General features: G+C 47.4%; 2 protein-coding genes across 15 annotated transcripts in view; one reads left to right on the forward strand and one right to left on the reverse strand.

Annotated features, from left to right (window-relative positions):
- PCID2 (PCI domain containing 2) overlaps nt 1-8,446 on the reverse strand; it is a 38,323-nt gene extending 29,877 nt beyond the window's left edge. For 4 of the 10 annotated variants that reach the window (XM_025363960.1, XM_025363959.1, XM_025363958.1 and 1 more), the window contains exon 1: nt 8,125-8,446. In XM_025363960.1, coding sequence (XP_025219745.1) covers nt 8,125-8,160 — 36 coding nt within the window. In that variant the 5' untranslated portion in view covers nt 8,161-8,446. Of the gene's footprint in view, nt 1-6,577; nt 6,582-7,562; nt 7,589-8,124 lie in introns of those variants that run through there. The other 6 variants (XM_025363962.1, XM_025363954.1, XM_025363953.1 and 3 more) reach the window with 3 other exon arrangements.
- CUL4A (cullin 4A) overlaps nt 7,586-20,506 on the forward strand; it is a 56,956-nt gene continuing 44,035 nt past the window's right edge. For 3 of the 5 annotated variants that reach the window (XM_025363949.1, XM_025363948.1, XM_025363952.1), the window contains exons 1-3: nt 8,988-9,301; nt 9,498-9,613; nt 18,464-18,567. In XM_025363949.1, coding sequence (XP_025219734.1) covers nt 9,154-9,301; nt 9,498-9,613; nt 18,464-18,567 — 368 coding nt within the window. In that variant the 5' untranslated portion in view covers nt 8,988-9,153. Of the gene's footprint in view, nt 8,134-8,366; nt 8,395-8,987; nt 9,302-9,497; nt 9,614-18,463; nt 18,568-20,506 lie in introns of those variants that run through there. The other 2 variants (XM_025363950.1, XM_025363951.1) reach the window with 2 other exon arrangements.

Here is a 20,506-nt window from a genome sequence, read left to right on the forward strand (position 1 = left end):
GCCTGTAATCCCAGCACTTTGTGAGGCTGAGGAAGGATTGCTTGAGGCCAGGAGTTTGAGACCATCCTAGACAACACAGCAAGACCTGTCTCTTTAAAACAAACAGACACAAAAAAACAAAAACGGATGTTCCTGAAGCAAAAAAAAAACAGGTCAAGCTAATAAAAATAAGTCAGTGGTTTATCAGGCAGCTCTTCATGAAGGTGAATTATTCTAGTTTTACTCGATCACACTGATATATGTTTGAAAATCCAAATATACAGCTTATGAAAAAGAAATCAGGTTAAAAACCACATATATCCAAAATTCAAAAAGCTTCCACTCAACCTTAATATAAAATAAAAGGAAAATGGAAATAGCTAAATAGATGACACATTCATATAATGCGATACTTGGCTGCTGTTATAACGAATAAAATAGATCTATACGTAGTAACATGAGAAAATGTCCACAATAGGATGAATAAATGAAAAAAAAAGTTAACTGCAGGAAAACTGTATAACTTGATTTGGGAGAAAAAAGAAGAGAAAAATTATGCACAACATGTAAACACAGGAAAGAACGCAGGGCCTGGATCACACCACACCAGCTGACTACGCGGACCGTGAGGTGGAGACTGGGAGACCCGGGAGCCTTTTGCCCTATCTAGCTCCTGCCACAACAGATATTTTATAATTAGAAAACCAAATATGCTTTTAAATTATATTTACAAAAAAAATGGCAGGGCGCGGTGATTCACACCTGTAATCCCAGCACTTTGGGAGGCCGAGGCGGGCGGATCACGAGGTCAAGAGATCGAGACCCTCCTGGCTAACGCACTGAAACCCCGTTTCTACTAAAAATACAAAAAAATTAGCTGGGCGTGGTGGTGGCGCCTGTAGTCCCAGCTACTCAGGAGGCTGACGCAGAATGGCATGAACCCAGGAGGTAGAGCTTGCAGTGAGCCAAGATGACGCCACTGCATTCCAGTCTGGGCCACAGAGTGAGACTCTGTCTCATAAAAAAAAAAAAGACACAAAAATTCTAACTAAGCAAAAAGGCAAGCACAATGCTTTAGATACAGTATAATTTAACTATGAGAAATTTAAATATTTACATTTTATGGTAACACAAGACTGACCGGGGATGTCATAACATGGATGTGCAAATGGCCAAAAAGCACAAGCAGATGAGCTTCCTCTACACCCACCAGAGTACTTACAACTAGGAAGGCTGATGACGCCAAGTGTTGCCAGGAGCCTGAGGCAACCAGAAGGCTCACACATTGGTGGTGGGGTAAGTTGGGGTAAATTTTTAGAAGAAAATTGGTATTTTACTAAAGCAAGCAAATGCCTACTCTCTCACCCAGTAATCCTGTGCCCAGGAGTCTATACCCAGAAGAAAGGGAGATACATGCCACCAGTTCAACACGCTGGAGCCCAACTCCTCCTACCCCATTGTTCAACTCAGGGTATGACTGGGAGGCTGACACCACCTTCCTCAAGACTAACTTAAATGATAAGGAATTTCCCACCTGACTATTCCATACAACTACATATGCATTTACATTTTGAAACAGTAATCACACTTCCAGGGACTTAAAACTAGAAACAGAAGATATTTATACTCGGCTACATGTAATCACAAAATATTGGACACAAACTAAATATCCATCCATACAGACTGGCTGAATACTCTGTGAAATTTTGAGGCACACTATGCAACCATTTTTTGAAAATGAGGAAGATCTCTATGAATTTTCATGTAATAATTTCCAGGAAGATACAGTTAAGTGAAAAAAGCAAGTTGTAGAAGAGTATGTACAGAATGCTGCCTTTTGTATAAGAATGAAGGGAAACAAGAAAAATACGTGTTTATGTCTCTGTGTCACATGTACATCCCAAAAGGAAATACAGGATGGAGAAGGCAGAATCTAATGAAAATGATTATCTTTCTAGAGAGGGGGTAGAATGAGGTGAGAGAGAGATAGAAGGAAAGTTTCTGAGCACACCTTTAAACAGAACAGTTACTTACAACCCCGTTCAAGAAATAAAATAGAAAGACAAACCTTAAAACTGAAATAGAAAATACATACTAAGTGGATATCAGAAAAAAGAATATGAGTAACCTTTGAAAACAGTGGTTTGTGGGATTTGACTGTCCTTATTCTAAGGACGAAAAGACTGCCCAAAAAAAAAGAAATCCTGAATTTCATCATCACTGAGTAGATGTTGTTGGTGGCATGGGGGCCCAAATCCTGAACTGCTTGTGAGTGCAGTGGGTGGGCTGGTGTCGCTGGGACCACAGTTGTCAGTGAGAATGCGCAGCACTGGCACAGAGCAGAAGGCAGAGTCCCATGGGATTTGGCTTGGAGGTGTGAGCAGGAGCTTAACTTTTTCTTCAGCTGAAGCCATCTGAAGACTTCCAGGTTTTATGCCTTCAGAGGGAAATTACAGCCATTCAGAGGCAGCCCTCCTGCCCCAGTCCATGTAAGATCACAGGCTGCTGCTCAAGGTCACATCATATCCCAGCTCCTCACATTTTCAAAGTCACAATGGGTGCAAGATGATTTGGGCCCAAGTATTATGAAAACTAAGTTTCTCTTCATAGCCCTGGCCACAGGTTTAGGAATTTCATCTAAAAGACAGACAGATGGATACTAAGATCCTCAACTGTTTAGGGGAAAGGGTTAGGTTTCCTCTTTAAAATGACCATGCTAGAGATCAGTATTTTGCAATTTACAACATTGCATTTGCTAATCATCATCATCAAGCTGAAGGTGGCCCCAAGAAGACAACACTGGCATCTGCCCATCCTCTGCAGGAGGCTTTCCCGTGTCCCCTGCCCACTCCCTGCAAGAACTCACTGGTGCCCAGCTCCAAAGGGGCCTCATCTGGCTCCCATCTGCCCATCCTCTGCAGGAGGCTTTCCCATGTCCCCTGCCCACTCCCTGCAAGAACTCACTGGTGCCCAGTTCCAAAGGGGCCTCATCTGGCTCCCTCGAGACCACCTGACCAGATGCAACGGAACAGCACCCTCAAGGACGAGGGAGGCGACTGCCTTGGCCGGGCAGGCACACAGGGTCTTCCCTGCTTGCCCTCCCATCAGTAGCTGGCCCTGGGCTGGAAGGTAAAATGACCGATCCCGCCCAGGTCTTGGTCTGCAGGTCCCCCAAGAAAACCAGTACTAGTCAGTTTAGCCCCAAAGAGGACATGCCTTCCAAAGTGGCCCTCCCTGCGCCATGTGGGCACGCCTAGCCACAGGAGCCCCAACAGACTCCAACCTTGCTCAACTAAGGCGCTTCTGGCTAGAAAGCGGTTCTGGAGCCTGCTGGCCGAGCCGTGCTCTCTTTGGCTCCACACAAACAGGAGGTTCAAGCTAAGAGTTCCCCACAGCCACCCCTGCTTATGGTTCCAGGCACGCTGGGCCCCATACTGTGCAATCACTCTCACCATCCAGGGCCTTGCACTGGGCCCAGCCCCAGGAGCCTAAGAGGCCTTGTTCTGGTTAACATCAGTACTCTGGTGACCGGTCACACTTGAGCACGATGTTCTGATGTCGCCAAGGCCTCCAGGGCTCTCTGCAGAGGGAACGTATGGGGGACTGAGAGTCCCAGACTTGGAGCAAGCACTGTGGAATGGAAGCATACTTCAATGACTGAACACACTGGGGACACAGTGGTCACGAAGGGATCAAACCCTGGAGTCCAGACACCGGGTCCCTCCAAGGAGAGGTGGAGACCCCTGCTGGGGGCACTCACTGGTAACCCTCTTTTGCCTGTGACCTCCCCGGGTGGTCCCTGCACATATGCAGGGTGATGTCACCACATCCTCAACTCCACTTGGCCACACCCACCTGGGCTGCACCCACTGTCCCAGGTGTGACCTGACTAGAGGAGGGCTCAGTGCCACAGGGCCTTGAGTCCAAGGAGGGCCCCAGCTTGCTTGGTAGGCATGAATGTGTCCCAAGGGTGGTCCTATCAATGCCCCTGCCTCAATGACTAAATTGTGAGAAGGCTGGAGGTGTGAAGAGGAAAAGCAGGGATGGCAACAGACAGTACCAGCAAGCACTAAAAGTGCGACTGGCACCACAGTGGACGCAGGACCCCTAGCAGCCCAGCCACCTGGCCAATTCTTAACATCTCATGCTGCAGAGCCTTTAGCCCTCAACGGGACCACATAACCAGACTCCAAGTGAGCACCTTCTGAGCGGCACCCCCAGACCTGGCTCACCAGGGGATGCTCCCTGGCTCTGGCCCCAGGAAGACTTTCTTGTGGCTGCTGCATGCCCCACACACCCACCAGTCTGGTCCACAGCGGGCACCATCTACTCCCGGAATTCGAAACTCTTTTAAAAATTCAAAATCGTTACAGGTCATGAATCTCTGAAGTCACTTCTGAACAGTCAAACTTTCCAATTCCATAAACTCTTGAAAGGCAATATGAAGAACTATTCAAGATTAAGGAGTAAAGTATGTAACTCAAAGCTGATTTCCTAAATAAAGGTGTTCACTACACCTGTAAAAAGGAGAGGTGTTCTTGGCAAAAGGAACATAATGAAGAAAATCTTTGGGACAAGAAAGATCATGGGGTGCCACAAGAAGATAACATGCCGCACCCCGCAGGATGGCCATAATAAAAAGAATGGAAAAAACAAGTGTGGACAAGGAAGTGAAGACATTGTAACCCTCATACATTGCTGGTGAAAATGTTAAATGATGCAGCTAGCTGCTTTGGCATTTCTTCAAGAAGTTAAACACAGAATTATCATATGACTCAGCAATTCCACTCTTAGGTATATGCCAAAAAGAAAACAAAACATGTGCACGAATGTTCACAGCAGCAGCACAATAGCCAAAAAGAGGAAACAACCGAAGTGGTCCATCAACTGACGAACGGATAAACAAAATATTCCATACGGTGGAATATCATTAGCCATGAAAAGGAATGACACACTGATACACGCTCCAACACAGATGAGCCCTGAAAACACAATGTAAGTAAAAGACACACAAAAGTCACATCCTGAAATCACCACAATCAGCAAATCCATACAGACCGAAAGTAGATTAGCGGTTGATCGGCTTGGGGAGGCAGGAACGGGGAGTGACTGCTTAATGCTTACGACGTTTCCATTTGGGGTGACAAAAAAATTCTGGATAACGGTGATGGTTGTGCAATATTGTGAATGTACTTAATTGTGTACTTTAAAATGGTTAAATGGTAAATTTAAGTTATGAGTACTTCGGCGGGGGCCACGGTACATTCAGCACAAGTGAAATAAACCTTTAGACTGGTGACGCCAAGTTAACAGGTAAACAGACCAGATGATGTGCTAAAAGCATCTGGAACTTTCCCTAGAGGAAACAGAGTCAATCAAGTTTTAGTAACAGAGGCAGATGCTCAACTCTTCTTCAATAAAATACCAGAACTATCATTTACTAAGCAAATGCATTTACTGTGTATTCATGGTCTTTTTTTCTCAAAACTTTCGCAAACCCTGTTTAGAGATGGAGAGTCACAGAAGTCGATAGGAGAAGTAACCGAAGGATGATAACTTGTCATCGTCCCAGAATTAGTAAAAATGCCAGGATTTCGGCTGAAGTCTTATTGTCTTTAAAGTCTATGCCCTCTTTCCTATGTTTCCCTTGGAAAGGGCAAAGTAAAGGAAACCATCAACCAGTACCTGCAGCCGGTGGGTCCTGGCTGGGGAGCATGTGGCAACAGATAAAGAAGGGATGGATTTGAGAGACTTCAGAGATACATCCAGTTAGGTAAAGAACTAAAGGAGGAGTCAATGATTTCCCCCAACTTCCTAGCTTTGATGAATGTGCAAATGACAGTTTTATTCCCAAAGAGATACAGTTACATTGGCATCTATGTTCCTATACAACAAATCAAACATGCTGTGTTACCGTGTGCAACAGGCTGCCGTTCTCTATCAAAGAGGCACCTATTTTTAAAAAATATTCAAGAATCTGTTAATACGGCCGGGCGCAGTGGCTCACTCCTGTAATCCCAGTACTTTGGGAGGCCGAGGCGGGCGGATCACGAGGTCAGGAGATTGAGACCATCCTGGCTAACACGGTGAAACCCTGTCTCTACTAAAAAAATACAAAAAATTAGCTGGGCGTGGTGGCGGGTGCCTGTAGTCCCAGCTACTCGGGAGGCTGAGGCAGGAGAATGGCGTGAACCCGGGAGGCGGAGCTTGCAGTGAGCCCAGACTGCGCCACTGCACTCCAGTCTGGAGGACAGAGCCAAACTGTCTCAAAAAAAAAAAAAAAAATCTGTTAATACATAAAACCTAGGTAACATGCCAGTCTAACCAGAAATACTTTTATACATCAAAATTAGGAGGAAGTGGACTTTTCCTGTCTCACGTTAGTGGCTACACTGCCCTTTGTGGAGACGTAGGCATGCACATCTCTATAGAGGTCCATCCTGGGCCCAGCCCCTGTCCACTCTCTACTTGTTCCCTGGGTCACCCCTTCTCAGTCTTTCCCAACATGTGTATATCAAGGAGTCTCAGATTTGTATCTTTAACCCAAATCTGTCTGTTTAAACTTCAGCTTACACACATAGAGTAGAAGCTCGCTTACCAGTCTCACTTTAACTGACTTGAATTGGAATTATGACTCTCTCCAAACCCTTCCTGAAATACACGAGCTGATGCCCAAGGCATGATGAGGACTTCCAGCAAGTAGGCTTCACTCTAATACATTGCAAGCTTTTGCCAGCTAAGTTGTATGTGTTCTCATATCCAGATGTGTTTGTTCTCAAATCCATTTTTGCTAGCTGAACCTGTTACGGTAGTTATGTACTTTTAAGGTCATCAATGAAATATGAATGCAAAAGGAAGCAGTTGTTTCTCTATAAGCTAAGTTGCAAGTTTTTAAAAGGCTCACTTGAGTTTCTTAAAAAAAAAAAAAAGGTGTGGGGGAAAAATTGTAAAAGATTAAGAAAATTCTAAAGATAATCGTATCAAAGTGGTTCTTAAATGCCTATATCCTTAACTTTAAATAAACTTATATTGGAAAATGTTAACTCTGCAAAGATTAGGCCAAAACAGACATAGCCTAAAGAAAAGGCCTTGGGCCTACATCCAGATTGGCAAGTATCAAACTAGAGGTAAGCGGTTAAAAAAAAAAATTGGCAAGTGAATGTATACTTTCATGTTTTAAGTTAAAAGCATATATCCATCTTTTCGTGATTCCTGTTTTAACCAGTTTTCTCAATTAACCAAGCACCTGCTGGTCCCAATGATGTCAGACTTTTCGGCTGTCAAGTTCGTATCTTTACCTAGTTGTCAACAGATACCTCAAACTCAACATGCCCAAAACTTAATTTATTTCTCCCTCCAAATCCACTCTATTCATCTTTTTCCCAGACTACAAACCTGGGAATCATTCTTAACTCCTCGGTGTCCCTCAGCCCACCCATTCTTATTCACCACGTCCTGGTAATGTTTCCTTCAAATATTTTAAAAATCCATTCCCTATTTTTCCTATTCCTGTTACCACAGTGCTGGTTCTGAGGACAGGCATAGTTAAGTGGAAAGAATATGCGCTTTGAAGCCTGTAAGGCTGTTGAACAACACCCGTCAGACGCATCTACCGAGCGATATGAAGTGTGCATTGTGCTTGGAGAGTGAAGGGCATTAAAAGACAGCGAAGACCAGGGGCACCAGCCCGGCCTGCAACACGGCCACAGCGTCGCGCTTACCCCTCCATCGCCTCCTGGAGTCCCCGAAGTCATCCCGCATCCTGCTGGGAAGCAGCGTCCACCCGACACAGCACCGCCCACACCGGGCCCTTGGCGCGGCTCGCAGGCCCTTCGGGCCCCCTGGGGGCGCGACCACACACGCCAGCAAATGAGGGCAGTGACCTGGAGCCCCCGCGTCTACTTACACCGCGACAACTCCGCGATCCACGCACACCGCCCGGCCCCCACGGCGGCCCTGCAGGGGAGCCCCGGCCGCCGCTGTTCGGCCTTTCAGTCGGCTCGCGCCGCTGCCCGCCGGGGACCCGGACAGAGGACAGGGGGCGAGGCGCGAAAGGAAGACGCCTGAGGGTCCAAGGCAGGAGGGGACACACGGAACACGCCGAGGGCCAACCACACCGCCGCGCGCTCCCCGGCTAGGACCCACCTGCTGCAGGTACTGGTTGATGGTAATGTGTGCCATGGCAGCGCCGCCGAGCACAGAGCGCCACCCTCTACACCCCAAGCGGGCCAGCTGGCGTCACTTCCGGCCCTCGGTCCGTCTGGGTCCCGGAGCCCCCGACCCCGTCGCCTGTGCGCAGGCTGGTTCCGGAGGGAGAATCCGGGGACCGGCTCGGCGACACGCTCGGGCTAAGGGGTCCCGGGGTCTTTCTGTCGGGCCCCCGTCCTCTCAGCCGGGACGCCAGCGGCTCTGATTGTGTGTTCGGGCCGGCCCGGGCTGAGGGGTTTGGGGTCCAGTGGCGAGAACAGCCCCACTGCTAAACTGCCTTTCACTGCGCTGTCCCCTCGACTGCCCCTTGTGAAAACGAGGCCGCGGATCACGCTCCGCGCCGGGCTGGGCCAGGGCCTCGGGACGCGCGCGCCCGAGAGGGGGTGGAAGGGAGGGACATGGCGCGCGCTCCCGAGCTCTCATAAGGTGCCTCCGCCGCGCGCTCCCGAGCCTTCAGAAGTTGGGGCACGTCCTGGCGCGCACCCCCGAGCCCTCGAGGTGGTCTCACGCCCCGGGTGGGGGTGCCGAACCCTCAGGAGGAGCGCTCCCTGGGGCCCTCAGGAGGGGGTCCCGGCTCCCGAGCCCCTCAGGAGGGGGCCCCCGGCACGCACCCCCGAGCCAGGGCGGGGTACCCAGAGCCCCGGGGGTGTCCCGGTGCGCCCCCCGGAACCGGGGCTGTCCCGATCCCTCGGGGGCGGGGGTGGGGGTCCCGGCGCGCGCCCTCGAGCCAGGAATGGGTGTCCGAAGCTCTTAGGGGGGGTCCGATCCCTCAGGAGGGGTTCCTAGCGCGCGCCCCTAAGCGCTCAGCACTAGCCGGGCGCGGCGGCGGTTGGACTCGGGCACGCGGGCGGGGCGGGGCGGGGCGCGCGAGGAGGACGGGGCGGAGGCCGCGCGGACCGGGGCGGGCGGAGCGGAGCTGGGCGGGCGGCGGCGCTCGGGGCGGGGCGCGGCGGTTCCGGCCCAGCCATGGCGGACGAGGCCCCGCGGAAGGGCAGCTTCTCGGCGCTCGTGGGCCGCACCAACGGCCTCACCAAGCCCGCGGCCCTGGCCGCCGCGCCCGCCAAGCCGGGGGGCGCGGGCGGCTCCAAGAAGCTGGTCATCAAGAACTTCCGAGGTGGGTGCGGCGGCCGGGTCGAGGGCCGGGCGACCCCAGCGGGGGCCCCACGAGACCCCGCCCGCCCTGGGGGGAAGGCCCGAGATCCGTACGGGCCTCTTGAGCGCGGGCGCTGGGGCGCCGGCCGGGTCAGGGGTGGCGACGCGGGGCGCTTCGCGGCGCGCCCTGAGCCGCCCGCTCTCTCTCCGCCCTGCAGACAGACCCCGGCTGCCCGACAACTACACGCAAGACACGTGGCGGAAGCTGCACGAGGCGGTGCGGGCCGTGCAGAGCAGCACCTCCATCAGGTACAACCTCGAGGAGCTCTACCAGGTGAGGCGGCGGCCGAGGCTGGGGGCGCCGCTCCTGCCCCGCGTGACGCAGACGCGGCCGGGCGGCCGCTCCGGGTGCCTCGCAGGCTCTCGCCGGGGAGCGGAAAGGCAGGGCGTTTGCCTCCACTGCAGGGCCGGGAGCCCCAGAGGCAACAAGTAGTTTTGTTTATTGCCGTGGTGGAATTTTTGTTTTCAGGCTTAAGCTGCTTAGAACGATTCTTAAAGTTATCCCATTACCGAAGAGAAGGAGGTGTGTTTCTAGGAGCCACGTGACTCGTATTTTGCAAGTATACAGCAAATTATTTCTCTCGTTGTAAATAAAACTGTTAGTACTGTGTCACTTGCCACAGTAATAGGAGGGTTTTTTCTCTGTTGTGTTTTGTGATTAATGGTTGCCTTTAAGATACTCAGATTTTGCAAAACTTCAAAATTCAAAAACAGTGGTTTTCTTCTCTGTTTTGTGATCAGTGGTTGCCTTTAAGATATTCAGATTTTGTAGCGTTTAATTCAAAGTGATGGTGTTCCATTTATAAAGTAACAAAAAATGGCTAAAAGTGCATTTTACCATACTTGGATATTTTATTTACATGCGGATGGTTTTTTCTGGCATCGTCTTTTTGTAAAACAACGTTCATTGAGTAGTCTGATATCTACATTTTGGGTCACGATGTCTCATACAATTATTTCTATTAAAATACTTGAATTTAAAAAATTCTTTTCTGGATATGCAAGTGACTGCATTGTAAAAATTATAAAAAATATATAAAAGAAGACTTCAATCACCTATACTCCTACCACCCAAAGAAAACTGTTGACAGTTTGGTGTACATACATCCATTCTTTGTCTGAAGTGCAAGTGAATTATGTTTTCTTATCAGCTTTGAGATACAGTCTACATATAATGTGCACTCCAAGAAGTTTTAACAGATGTATATATACAGTTATGTAACCAGCACCATGGTCAAGATAGACTCTTTCTTGGTAGAATGGTAGAATATTTTTACCACCCCCGAAATTGCCATGACCACTTTTGCAATCAGCCCTCTCCCCTGACTCCTAACCCTTGACAGTCCCCCATTTGCTTTCTGTCACTATATTTTGTCATTTCCAGAACGTTATCTAAATGCAGTCATCTATTTTGTAGTGTCTGGCTTCATTCACTTAGGACAGTGCTTTCGAGATTCATGCGCACGCAATGTGATGGTAACTTGTTTATTACCTCGTAGAATGGGCATACCACAGTTATTTTCTCCATTCATCAGTTAATGGACATTTGGGTGTCCATGTTTGGGGTTTTATATTTGTTTCTTTGAGATGGAGTTTCACTCTTGTCACCCCAGGCTGGAGTGCAGTGGCGCGATCTTGGCTCACTGCAACCTCGCAGATTGAAGCGATTCCCCTGCCTCAGCCTCCCGAGTAGCTGAGATTACAGGCACCCGCCACCACACCTGGCTAATTTTTGTATTTTCACCATGTTGGTCAGGCTGGTCTCAAACTCCTGACCTCAGGTGATCCGCCTGCCTTGGCCTCTCAAAGTGTTGGGATTACAGACGTGAGCCCCTGCGCCGGCCTTGGGTTGTTTTAAATAAAGCTGCTGTGAACATCTGTGAATGACCCTTTGTTTGGACATACATTCTTATTCCTCTCAGGTAAGTTCTGCTTACTTCTTTATCTAGAAGTAAGTTCTCAAGGGTCATATGGAAAATATATGTTTACCTTTTTATGAAATTTCTTGTTTTTCACAGTGGCTGCCCCTTTTGTGCCTCTCCCAGCAGTGTATGGGAGTTCCAGTTCCAGTCCGCCACCAGCATGTGGTGTCCTCAGTCTGTAATTTTAGCTGCGCTAGTGGGTGTGTGGTGGAGTGTCGTTGTGGTTTTAGTTTGCATTTCCCTCTGATGTGAAGCATCTTCATATTTACTTGCCATTCTGTGTATCTTTTTAGATGAAGTGTCTATTTAAATATTTTGCTCATTTTTGTTGTGTTGGTTATTTTCTTACTATTGAGTATTTGAGTTTATTAAGTATTCTGGATACAAGTCCTATATCAGATATTCGCCTTACAAATACTTTCTCCCTAGTCTTCAACTTGTCTTTTGATTCTCTTAACTGTGCCATTTGAAGAGTAATAGTTTTAAGTTTTCAGGTCACATGTATCAGTTTGTTCTTCTATGGACTGTACTTTTAGTATCCAAGAAATCTTGCCTAATCTAAGGTCACAAAGTTTTCTCTTATATTTTCTTCCAGACATTTTAGAGTTTTAGATTTTACATTTAGGTCTATGATCTATGTAGAGTGAATTTTTATATATATTGTGAAATATAAATCTAGAGTCAGAGCAGTGGCTCATGCCTGTAATCCCAGCACTTTGGGAGGCCAAGGCGGGTGGATCACCTGAGCACTCAGGAGTTTGAGACTAGCCTGGCCAACATGGTGAAACCCCATCTCTACTAAAAATACAAAAAATTAGCCGGGCGTGGTGGCAGGCGCCTGGAATCCCAGCTACTCGGGAGGCTGAGGCCAGAGAATCACTTGAACCCGGGAGGCAGAGGTTGCAGTGAGCCGAGGTTGTGCCACTACACTCCAGCCTGAGCAACAGAATGAGACTCCATCTCAAAAAATAAACAAACAAACAAAAAATCTAGAGTCAGTATTTTCCCTGCAAATGTCCAGTTATTCAGCCTCTTTTCCCCTACTGAATTGCCTTTGTTCCTTTGTCAGAAACCATGTAGGAGTAGGTGGAGTGAGGTGTGAAATCGGGGTGTGTTGGCTCCCCAACCTCATACATTTGCACAGGTTTCTGGCTATTCTTGGTCCCTTGTGTTTCCATGTGAATTTCAGAATCAGCCAATTTGTATAAGAAAGTGTGCTAAGATTTTGATTGATAGTATATAGAATCTATAGATCAATGTAGGAGAATTAATTTCTTAACAATATTGACAGGCTGGGCTCAGTGACTCACACCTGTAATCCCAGCACTTTGGGAGGCCTAGGTGGCCTGATCACTTGAGCCCAGGAGTTCGAGACTAGCCTAGGCAACATGGTGAAACCCCATCTCTACAAAAAATGTAAAAATTAGCCTAGTGGGGTGTTGCACGCCTATAGTCCCAGCTACTCACTCAGGGCCCCCTCACTACAGCCTGGAAGCTCTCCATGCAGGAAACTGAGCAGTTGGGGCCTATTTGCCTCCCATCTTTCTGAGATTCACTGTCTCTCATAGCCCAGTGCTCAGTGCTTCAAAAACTGTTACTTCATATATTTTGTCTGATTTTGTGGTTATTTCAGGCAGAAAGTTAATACAGTTCTTGTACTGTGTCTTGACTAGAAACAAGAGTCCTACCTGAACTCTCAGAGGTCTTTGGTTTAATAAAATATTACACCTTACAGCTAAAGCTTCTTACTACTTTTTTCCTGGAGATTTGGCTGTCTGATATCTGCTGCCTCATTGTTTTTACTTAAAATGGCGGAATTATACTTTGCAACACCTTGTACACAGTGATGTGTCTTATAAAACAATCACTGTACATATTATGAACAATGTTTGCAGATGCTTTAGGTGTCTGTCTTGAAACCCTGAGAACTAGGAATGCTTACCCCAAAATGACAGTCACTGGTTCCTCCTTGGAATGAGACATCGCAAATTCCAGGGGCATCTCTGGAGGTGCTACCCCACCAGGGGACATGTGGAATCAGTTGATTCCCTTACCTGTGGGCATGTGCAGCTGGTCATCTCTCCACACACAGGTGGGCTTCTGGCCTCTCACAGAGTCTGAAGCATGAGCTGCCTCAGATCTGTTGGAAGCAAGTGGGATAGAAATCTAAGAAAAGCAAATGTGAAATTACTGATGTCTGATCAAGCAGGCAATACATTTGACTTGGTGTTTCAAAATAAAGTCTAAGTTTTTGTATAGGTGGGGTGGTGTATATGTTGCCAAAGAATCTTATGTGAAAGGACCAATTCTCACCCAAGTTTGAAAGTTTTTGTTTCGTGTTTGGTTTTTGGTTTTGCTCAGTCTCCCTTTACCTCTAAACCCCTTAGGGGTCCTGTTGCTTACACTGTGTGGGCCTCAGCTGACCTGTTGTTTCTCTGTTTGTTACTTTGTTTTTTTTGTTTTTTTGTTTTGAGATGGAGTCTTGCTCTGTCGCCCAGGCTGGAGTGCAGTGGCCAGATCTCAGCCCACTGCAAGGTTCGCCTCCCGGATTTACGCCATTCTCCTGCCTCAGCCTCCTGAGTAACTGGGACTACAGGCGCCTGCCACCTCGCCTGGCTAGTTTTTTGTAATTTTTAGTGGAGACGGGGTTTCACCGTATTAGCCAGGATGGTCTCGATCTCCTGACCTCGTGATCTGCCTGTCTCGGCCTCCCAAAGTGCTGGGATTACAGGCGTGAGCCACCACGCCCAGCCTGTTACTTTGTTTTTATCATTTTCCTCCTGTAATGTGTAGAGGAGAATGTTAGGAAGGCATAGATCTTTTCTGTTTAACCACCTGAATTTAGGTCTGTAATAACTAACTCCCTGAAGAAAGTATATCTTCTGTGTCTTGTGTCTCTATGTTTTAGTCCTACTTTTTGCTAAATGAGACAACAGAAAACTGAAGACTGCATTTCTAGAAAGGTTTCAGAGAAAGGCTATGTTTTGATTTAGAACTGGTGTTTTTGTTTGTTGTTGCACAAACACTAACCTCTCAGGCCTTTAAAGAGAGAGGTGTGGCCTCCCTACGTTGTCCAGTCTGCTTGGGAACTACTGGACTCAAGCAGTCCTCCCGCCTTGGCCACCCAAAGTGCTGGGGTTCCCAGTGTGAGCCACTGCGCCTGGCTGACATACAAGCTCTGAGGAAAGCCAGGCTGTCTTTCTTGAGTCACAGAGTAGTTGTCTCCGTGACATGTTGATAGCAGGTGATAATGGTCAGTGAAGGGGAGCGGTTAATCCTTCATATTAGGTGGCATCCTTCCCTCACACCCAAGCTGCAGACCCAGTGTAGGGATGGGACCCCCACAGCTACACAGGTCTCATCCTGTGTGGCTGTGAAGATCTCTGTGTGACTATGGAGTTCGCATCCTGTGTGACTGTGGAGGTCGCTCTGTGACTATGGAGATCTCGTCCTGTGTGGCTGTGGATGTCTTGCCTGTGTGACTGTGGAGGTCTCATCCGACTGGCTGTGGAGGTCTCGTCTGTGTGACCGTGGAGGTCGCTGTGTGACTATGGAGGTCTCGTCCCATGTGGCTGTGGATGTCTCGTCTGTGTGACTGTGGAGGTCTCGTCTGTGTGACTGTGGAGGTCGCTGTGTGACTGTGGAGGTCTCATCCGACTGGCTGTGGACGTCTCGTCTGTGTGACTGTGGAGGTCGCTGTATGACTATGGAGGTCGCATCCTGTGTAGCTGTGGACATCTTGTCTATGTGGCTGTGGAGGTTGCTCTGTGACTATGGAGGTCTCGTCGTGTGTGACTGTGGATATCTTGTCCGTGTGACTGTGGAGATCGCTGTGTGACTGGAGGTCTCGTCCGAGTGGCTGTGGAGGTCTCTGTGTGACTATGGAGGTCTCGACCGCGTGGCTGTGGAGGTCTCTGTGTAGACTGTGGAGATCTCTGTGTGACTGGAGGTCTCATCTGTGTGGCTATAAAGGTCGCTGTGTGATTGTGGAGGTCTCGTCTGTGTGGCTGTGGAGGTCTCTGTGTGACTATGGAGGTCTCGACCGAGTGGCTGTGGAGGTCTTGCCTGTGTGGCTGTGGGGGTCTCTGTGTGACTATGGAGGTCTTGTCTGTGTGGCTATGGAGGTCACGCCCCATGTGGCTGTGGAGGTCTCTGTGTGACTATGGAGGTCACGCCCCATGTGGCTGTGGAGGTCTCTGTGTGACTATAGAGGTCATGTCCCACAGCTCCGTGGACTTCCTTGTTCTGTCTTCCACACCTGAGAGCAGGGATTGCCCTTATCCGCAGTGAGCATTTTGTTTAAGTAGCAGTGAGTTCACTCCAGGCAATGCTTTGACACTATAAATAGACGTGTATTTGACATTCACACACGTGTCTGTTGAGCTAATACAGACAATCATTTGACAAACCTGCTGGTTAGGAAGTAGCTGTGATGTGAAGAGAGACAGTGCTGGGTGAAGATATACATCAAGTTTCCTCGCTTGGCTGTTTATACGGGGAAAGCATCTTGATACTAGTAGGATAGAATGCAAATGATACTTCTCCACCTCCGATCATTGGATTACATTCCTTTTCCCTGGGGTGAATCTTTAAAATACGAATGAGTGCACCAACATGAAGCACACAGTACCATCTGATTAGTTGCTTTATGCATCCAGAAAGGGCATTTCTAAATCTCAAAATATGATTGAGTGTCAAAAATCTATTTTGGGGAGGGGCAACTCCTATGCTGTGCTGCTTCTATAACAGCACAAAAAAGTCTTCCAGTATATTCCTGCCAGCAAGGAGTTGGCAGGGCGGGGAGAAACAAAGGCTGTCGCCTTTCCAGTGATGAGTGCCTGTAATATGAAGCCGGGAGTCCTGACTCAGCACCTACAGCAAACCTGGGTTACCCAGGGCTTGCTACTTGTTTTGAGAGGCTCCTAAATTCTTAGTTTTAAAAACAAAGTAAATTGCAATATGACTCATATGAATAGTAAATATGCACCAAATAGGACACAGAGGAGGCAGAGTGGGTTATAAAATATTCAGTCATTTGCCACAACTAGGAAGAGATGGTTTTAAGGATATTGGTTCTTGGTTTAGGAATTAAAACATCCAGAAAATGGTCATAAGTTACTGTTTTATGAAGGATATGCACCACTAAGCTTATCTTGATTTTTGCTGAAGAAAATACATTTTCTTCATGTGTTATATAAAAAACTTACTTTGTAATAATTATGTTTGTGGGATTCACTAATGTTTAACTACTAGAGCAAAACCTTTGTTGTAAAGTTCTCTTGGTTGTTTGAGGAGACAAAAGGGTGGCAGACCTTTGACCAAATTATGAAGACATGGAATTCAAAGGGATGGAATTGAAGAGTTTGAGAAAGGAGTTGAAGTAAATACAGAATGTGGGTAGGAATTCCCTATTTTCTATAGTAAGACAAAATGTAGGGGAAAGTTGGTATTTCTTTGTTATTATGCTGATAATAAGCTTGCTAGAAAATAGGATTATAATTATTAAAAAAGAGATTATAATTATTCCACATCCTCTTTTGGTCTTTATAAATATACATGTATTTTATATGGTAGTAATCACTGTACTTTGGTTGACATGTAGCAGCTCTCCGATATTTAGTATTGGAATTGTTAATACTTGTAAGTATTAGTAAAATGAGTAGCTCTATAACTTTAGTTTACCTTTTTTCCTAGGGGAATATTGTATCCGAATTAAATTCAGAGTATTTATCTAAAGTGTTTTTATTCTGTTTTTGAACCCCACATTGGTTCAAAACTTGTTAGAAAAACCACATTTCTGTTTATAATATTTCATATTTGAATTGAATGAGTTTAAGTTTTTGTACATAAGATTGGAAAGGAATTTTTTTTTTTTTGAGACAGAGTCTTGCTCTGTCACCCAAGATGGAGTGCAGTGTCGCAATCTTGACTCACTGCAACCTCTGCCTCCTGAGTTCAAGCGATTCTCCTGCCTCAGCCTCCTGAGTAGCTGGGATTACAGGTATGCATCACCACGCCTGGCTAATTTTTGTATTTTTAGTAGAGACAGGGTTTCACCATGTTGGTCAGGCTGGTCTCGAACTCCTGACCTCGTGAGCCACTGTGCCTGGCTAGGAAATTTCATTAGAACTGGTAAGAATGTACAAGCATTGTTTCTTTGAGGTGGGTAAAAATATTGTGAGAAAAATTTTTCTGCCTCAAAAAATGGTGTCAGCTGGGCGGGGTGGCTCACACCCGTAATCCCAGCTCTGTGGGGGGCCAAGACAGGCAAATCACCTGAGGTCAGGCATTTGAGACCAGCCTGGCCAACATGGTGAAACCCTTCCTCTACTGAAAATACAAAAATTACCCGGGTGTGGTGGCGAGCACGTATAATCCCAGCTACTTGGGAGGCTGAGGCAGGAGAATCGCTTGAACCCAGGAGGTGGAGGTTGCAGTGAGCCAAGATCCTGCCATTGTACTCCAGTCTGGGCAACAGAACAAGACTCCAACTCAAAAAAAAAAAAGATTTCTTATTTTACTAGGGTTGTTCATAGAAAAAAAAAAGTTTCTTAAGAAAAAAACTGAAGTGAATTACACATCTAGCCTACAGAAAAATAAATAGGAAACAATGTAGTCTGGCCAATGTCACCTAGAAAAGGCTCAGTTTGGACCGAATCACTGCCCTGGGGAGCGTGAGCGGAACTGGAGCCCCAGCCTGTTGTTCTCCTTCCTGAAGGGAAGGTGGTCACTGAGGGAAAAGGTTTTCTTGGTTCTCTAGCCCTGATTTCACTTTGTAATCATCAAGGTGAACTTAAACACACACACACTGCATTGACCCCCACCTCAGACTGAGGAATCGGAGCACCCAGAAACAAGCCTGTGAGGATGAAACCTGTGGTGGAGTCCCCAGTGACTGGGCGCCGTAGACGCTCAGGAGTGGCGGGGGCCAGCCGCCTGGGAGCCAAGTCCAGCAGGTGCAACGTGCCCACATTAACTGTTGTTACCTACCCCCATGCCAACTGTGACTGGACTGCAGTGTTCCAACGAGAAGTGCCCTAAACTTAGCCATAATAAATAATTTATTTGTAGATTCCGGAAGTACTTGGGGTAGGGTATGGGGTGCCTTTTTGTTATGATTACAGCTGTATTAACAACAGGGTTGTTTTGTGAACCAATCTGTTGTTCATACTGAAGAATTGATATACCCCTTTTGTTCGCAGGCTGTGGAAAATCTCTGTTCTCACAAAGTCTCCCCAATGCTGTACAAGCAACTACGTCAGGCCTGTGAAGACCACGTCCAGGCACAGATCCTTCCGTTTAGAGAATATCCTTTTTTTGGTTCATAAAGTTTCTATTCATTAAGTCTTTCAAAACTGAACATTATTATGATAAAGAACTAATGAGTATCCTTAATATTAAAGCAATAGATCTTAAAGTTCTCTTTTATTTCGTGACTCAGAATGGTAGGTTTTTAAGCGAAATTTACCTTCAATTGTTTTGCTGATCTGAATTAAAGGGAAGCCATGCTCACTTATTGGGTATGGTTGAGTGTTTAGGAAACGTTCTGAAAAGTGTCTTAAAAGTTCGAGTATCCTTTATTCTAATAAACACCGTCTGCATTGGCTTTCTGTGATAGGCAGCAAAGTCCCATCAACTTGGCGACGTACAGAGACACCCGCTTATCAGCTCACAGCTGTGTCTGTCAGGAGGCCAGGCGGGATTCAGTGGATTCTGTGCTCAGTCTCATGGACAAAGTCAAGGTGTCAGCCAGGCTGCGGCCTCACCTGAGGTCTTTGCTAGCACGGGCAGGCAGTCGGTGGAAGGCAGGCAGTCGGCGGAAGGCAGTTCCTGTGGTTGTGGGACTGAGGGCCCTGGGGCCTTCTGTCCTGTGTTGCTCGGTGTCGCTCTCAGCTCCACATGCACAAGTCCTTGCCTGACTCTTTTCTGCTTCTAGACCAGCAGGAGAATCTGCCTATCTGACCTGCTGAGATGGGGCCTTATGTGAGGTAACCTGTGACCCAGTCAGAGAATTGTGACCTTCGTATTCACAGGCTCCTTCACAGTGCATGTGAAGCGTCCTGCACGTGGGGACAGGCAGGAGCATCTCAGAATTCAGCTGCCACACCAGCTGTGACTTAGATGTCTACAGGGGAGTTTCTGGGCTCCTTGGCATCCTATAGAAAATTCTGTAATCTGGACTCAATCTCATTCCCTAACCTCCTCCCATTACTGTAGCTATCCATGTGTCTCATTGGGTAGAAATTAGAAAGTAGAGTTTATAATTGCAGAAAATCTACTTGTGGCTGTACTTTTCTAGGCCTCCGTTTCTTCATATGTAAAATTAAGTGGTTTGTGTTTGTTTACTTCTAAGTGTTCTTCTAATTCAGGGAAACTTCTGCTCCCCTGTCTCCCTGATCTTGGGAAACTAAACCGTTCTGAGTTCATTGGAAGGACCCTCAGGGAAGCTGCAGCAGTTGGTGCTGCTGAAGCTGAAGCACGTGACAGGGAAGCTGAAATGCAGGGTGAGAGGCCTCTGTTCAGACAGTCTCCACAGCGCCCCCCACAGGCGGTGAGTGAGGTCAGTTCCAGCTCTGTGGTGCTGGCTTCTGTAAATACGCCCTGCAGTGTTTTCCAGCAAAGCCCTTTCCTAAAGATGGTGAGGTTGTTCAAGAGATGAGTGACCACACACAACCTTTTGGAACCTGGCCAAAGTACACCTTATCTCAGGAGGCTCCTGTGAGGGCGCACGGAAGCAGGCCCCGCCCCAGTGCCACCGCTGAGCAGTGCGCTTCCAGGAACCCATGTTCCGGATGTTTCCATCCAAAAAGTGGCCTGACTCCTAGGCTTGGGGGAGGTCTTTAGCAGATGCCCAAGCCTTCTCCCAAAGACTTAGGCATTTGTGAGAGTCAGTAGGCGATAATTGTTCCTACCCTAGTTACAGTCCCCATTTACTTGAAAACTACTATTTGATTACCTGATCAAATGATCCTTCTGCCAGTTACTCCTACTCTGTGGGTTGACTAATGTGCCATCAGTTCACTCACTGCACAAGCACTTGCTTTCTACCTGCTGCACTGGCACCGCCAAATGTAAAGCGACCGCCGTGCCCAATTTCTACCCTCCAAGAAGTCGCAGGCCTATGGGAGAGGCAGGGGAATTACTGTACTTCCCTGGCGCGGTGGCAAAATTAGGATTACAAAAATTATCATTTGGTTCCTTAAAGGCGAAAGAGGAAAATGCTACCATATTAAGTGCCCTTATTA

Source organism: Theropithecus gelada, chromosome 17 (assembly GCF_003255815.1).
Source record: "Theropithecus gelada isolate Dixy chromosome 17, Tgel_1.0, whole genome shotgun sequence".
In the NCBI taxonomy this organism is placed as follows: Eukaryota; Metazoa; Chordata; class Mammalia; order Primates; family Cercopithecidae; genus Theropithecus; species Theropithecus gelada.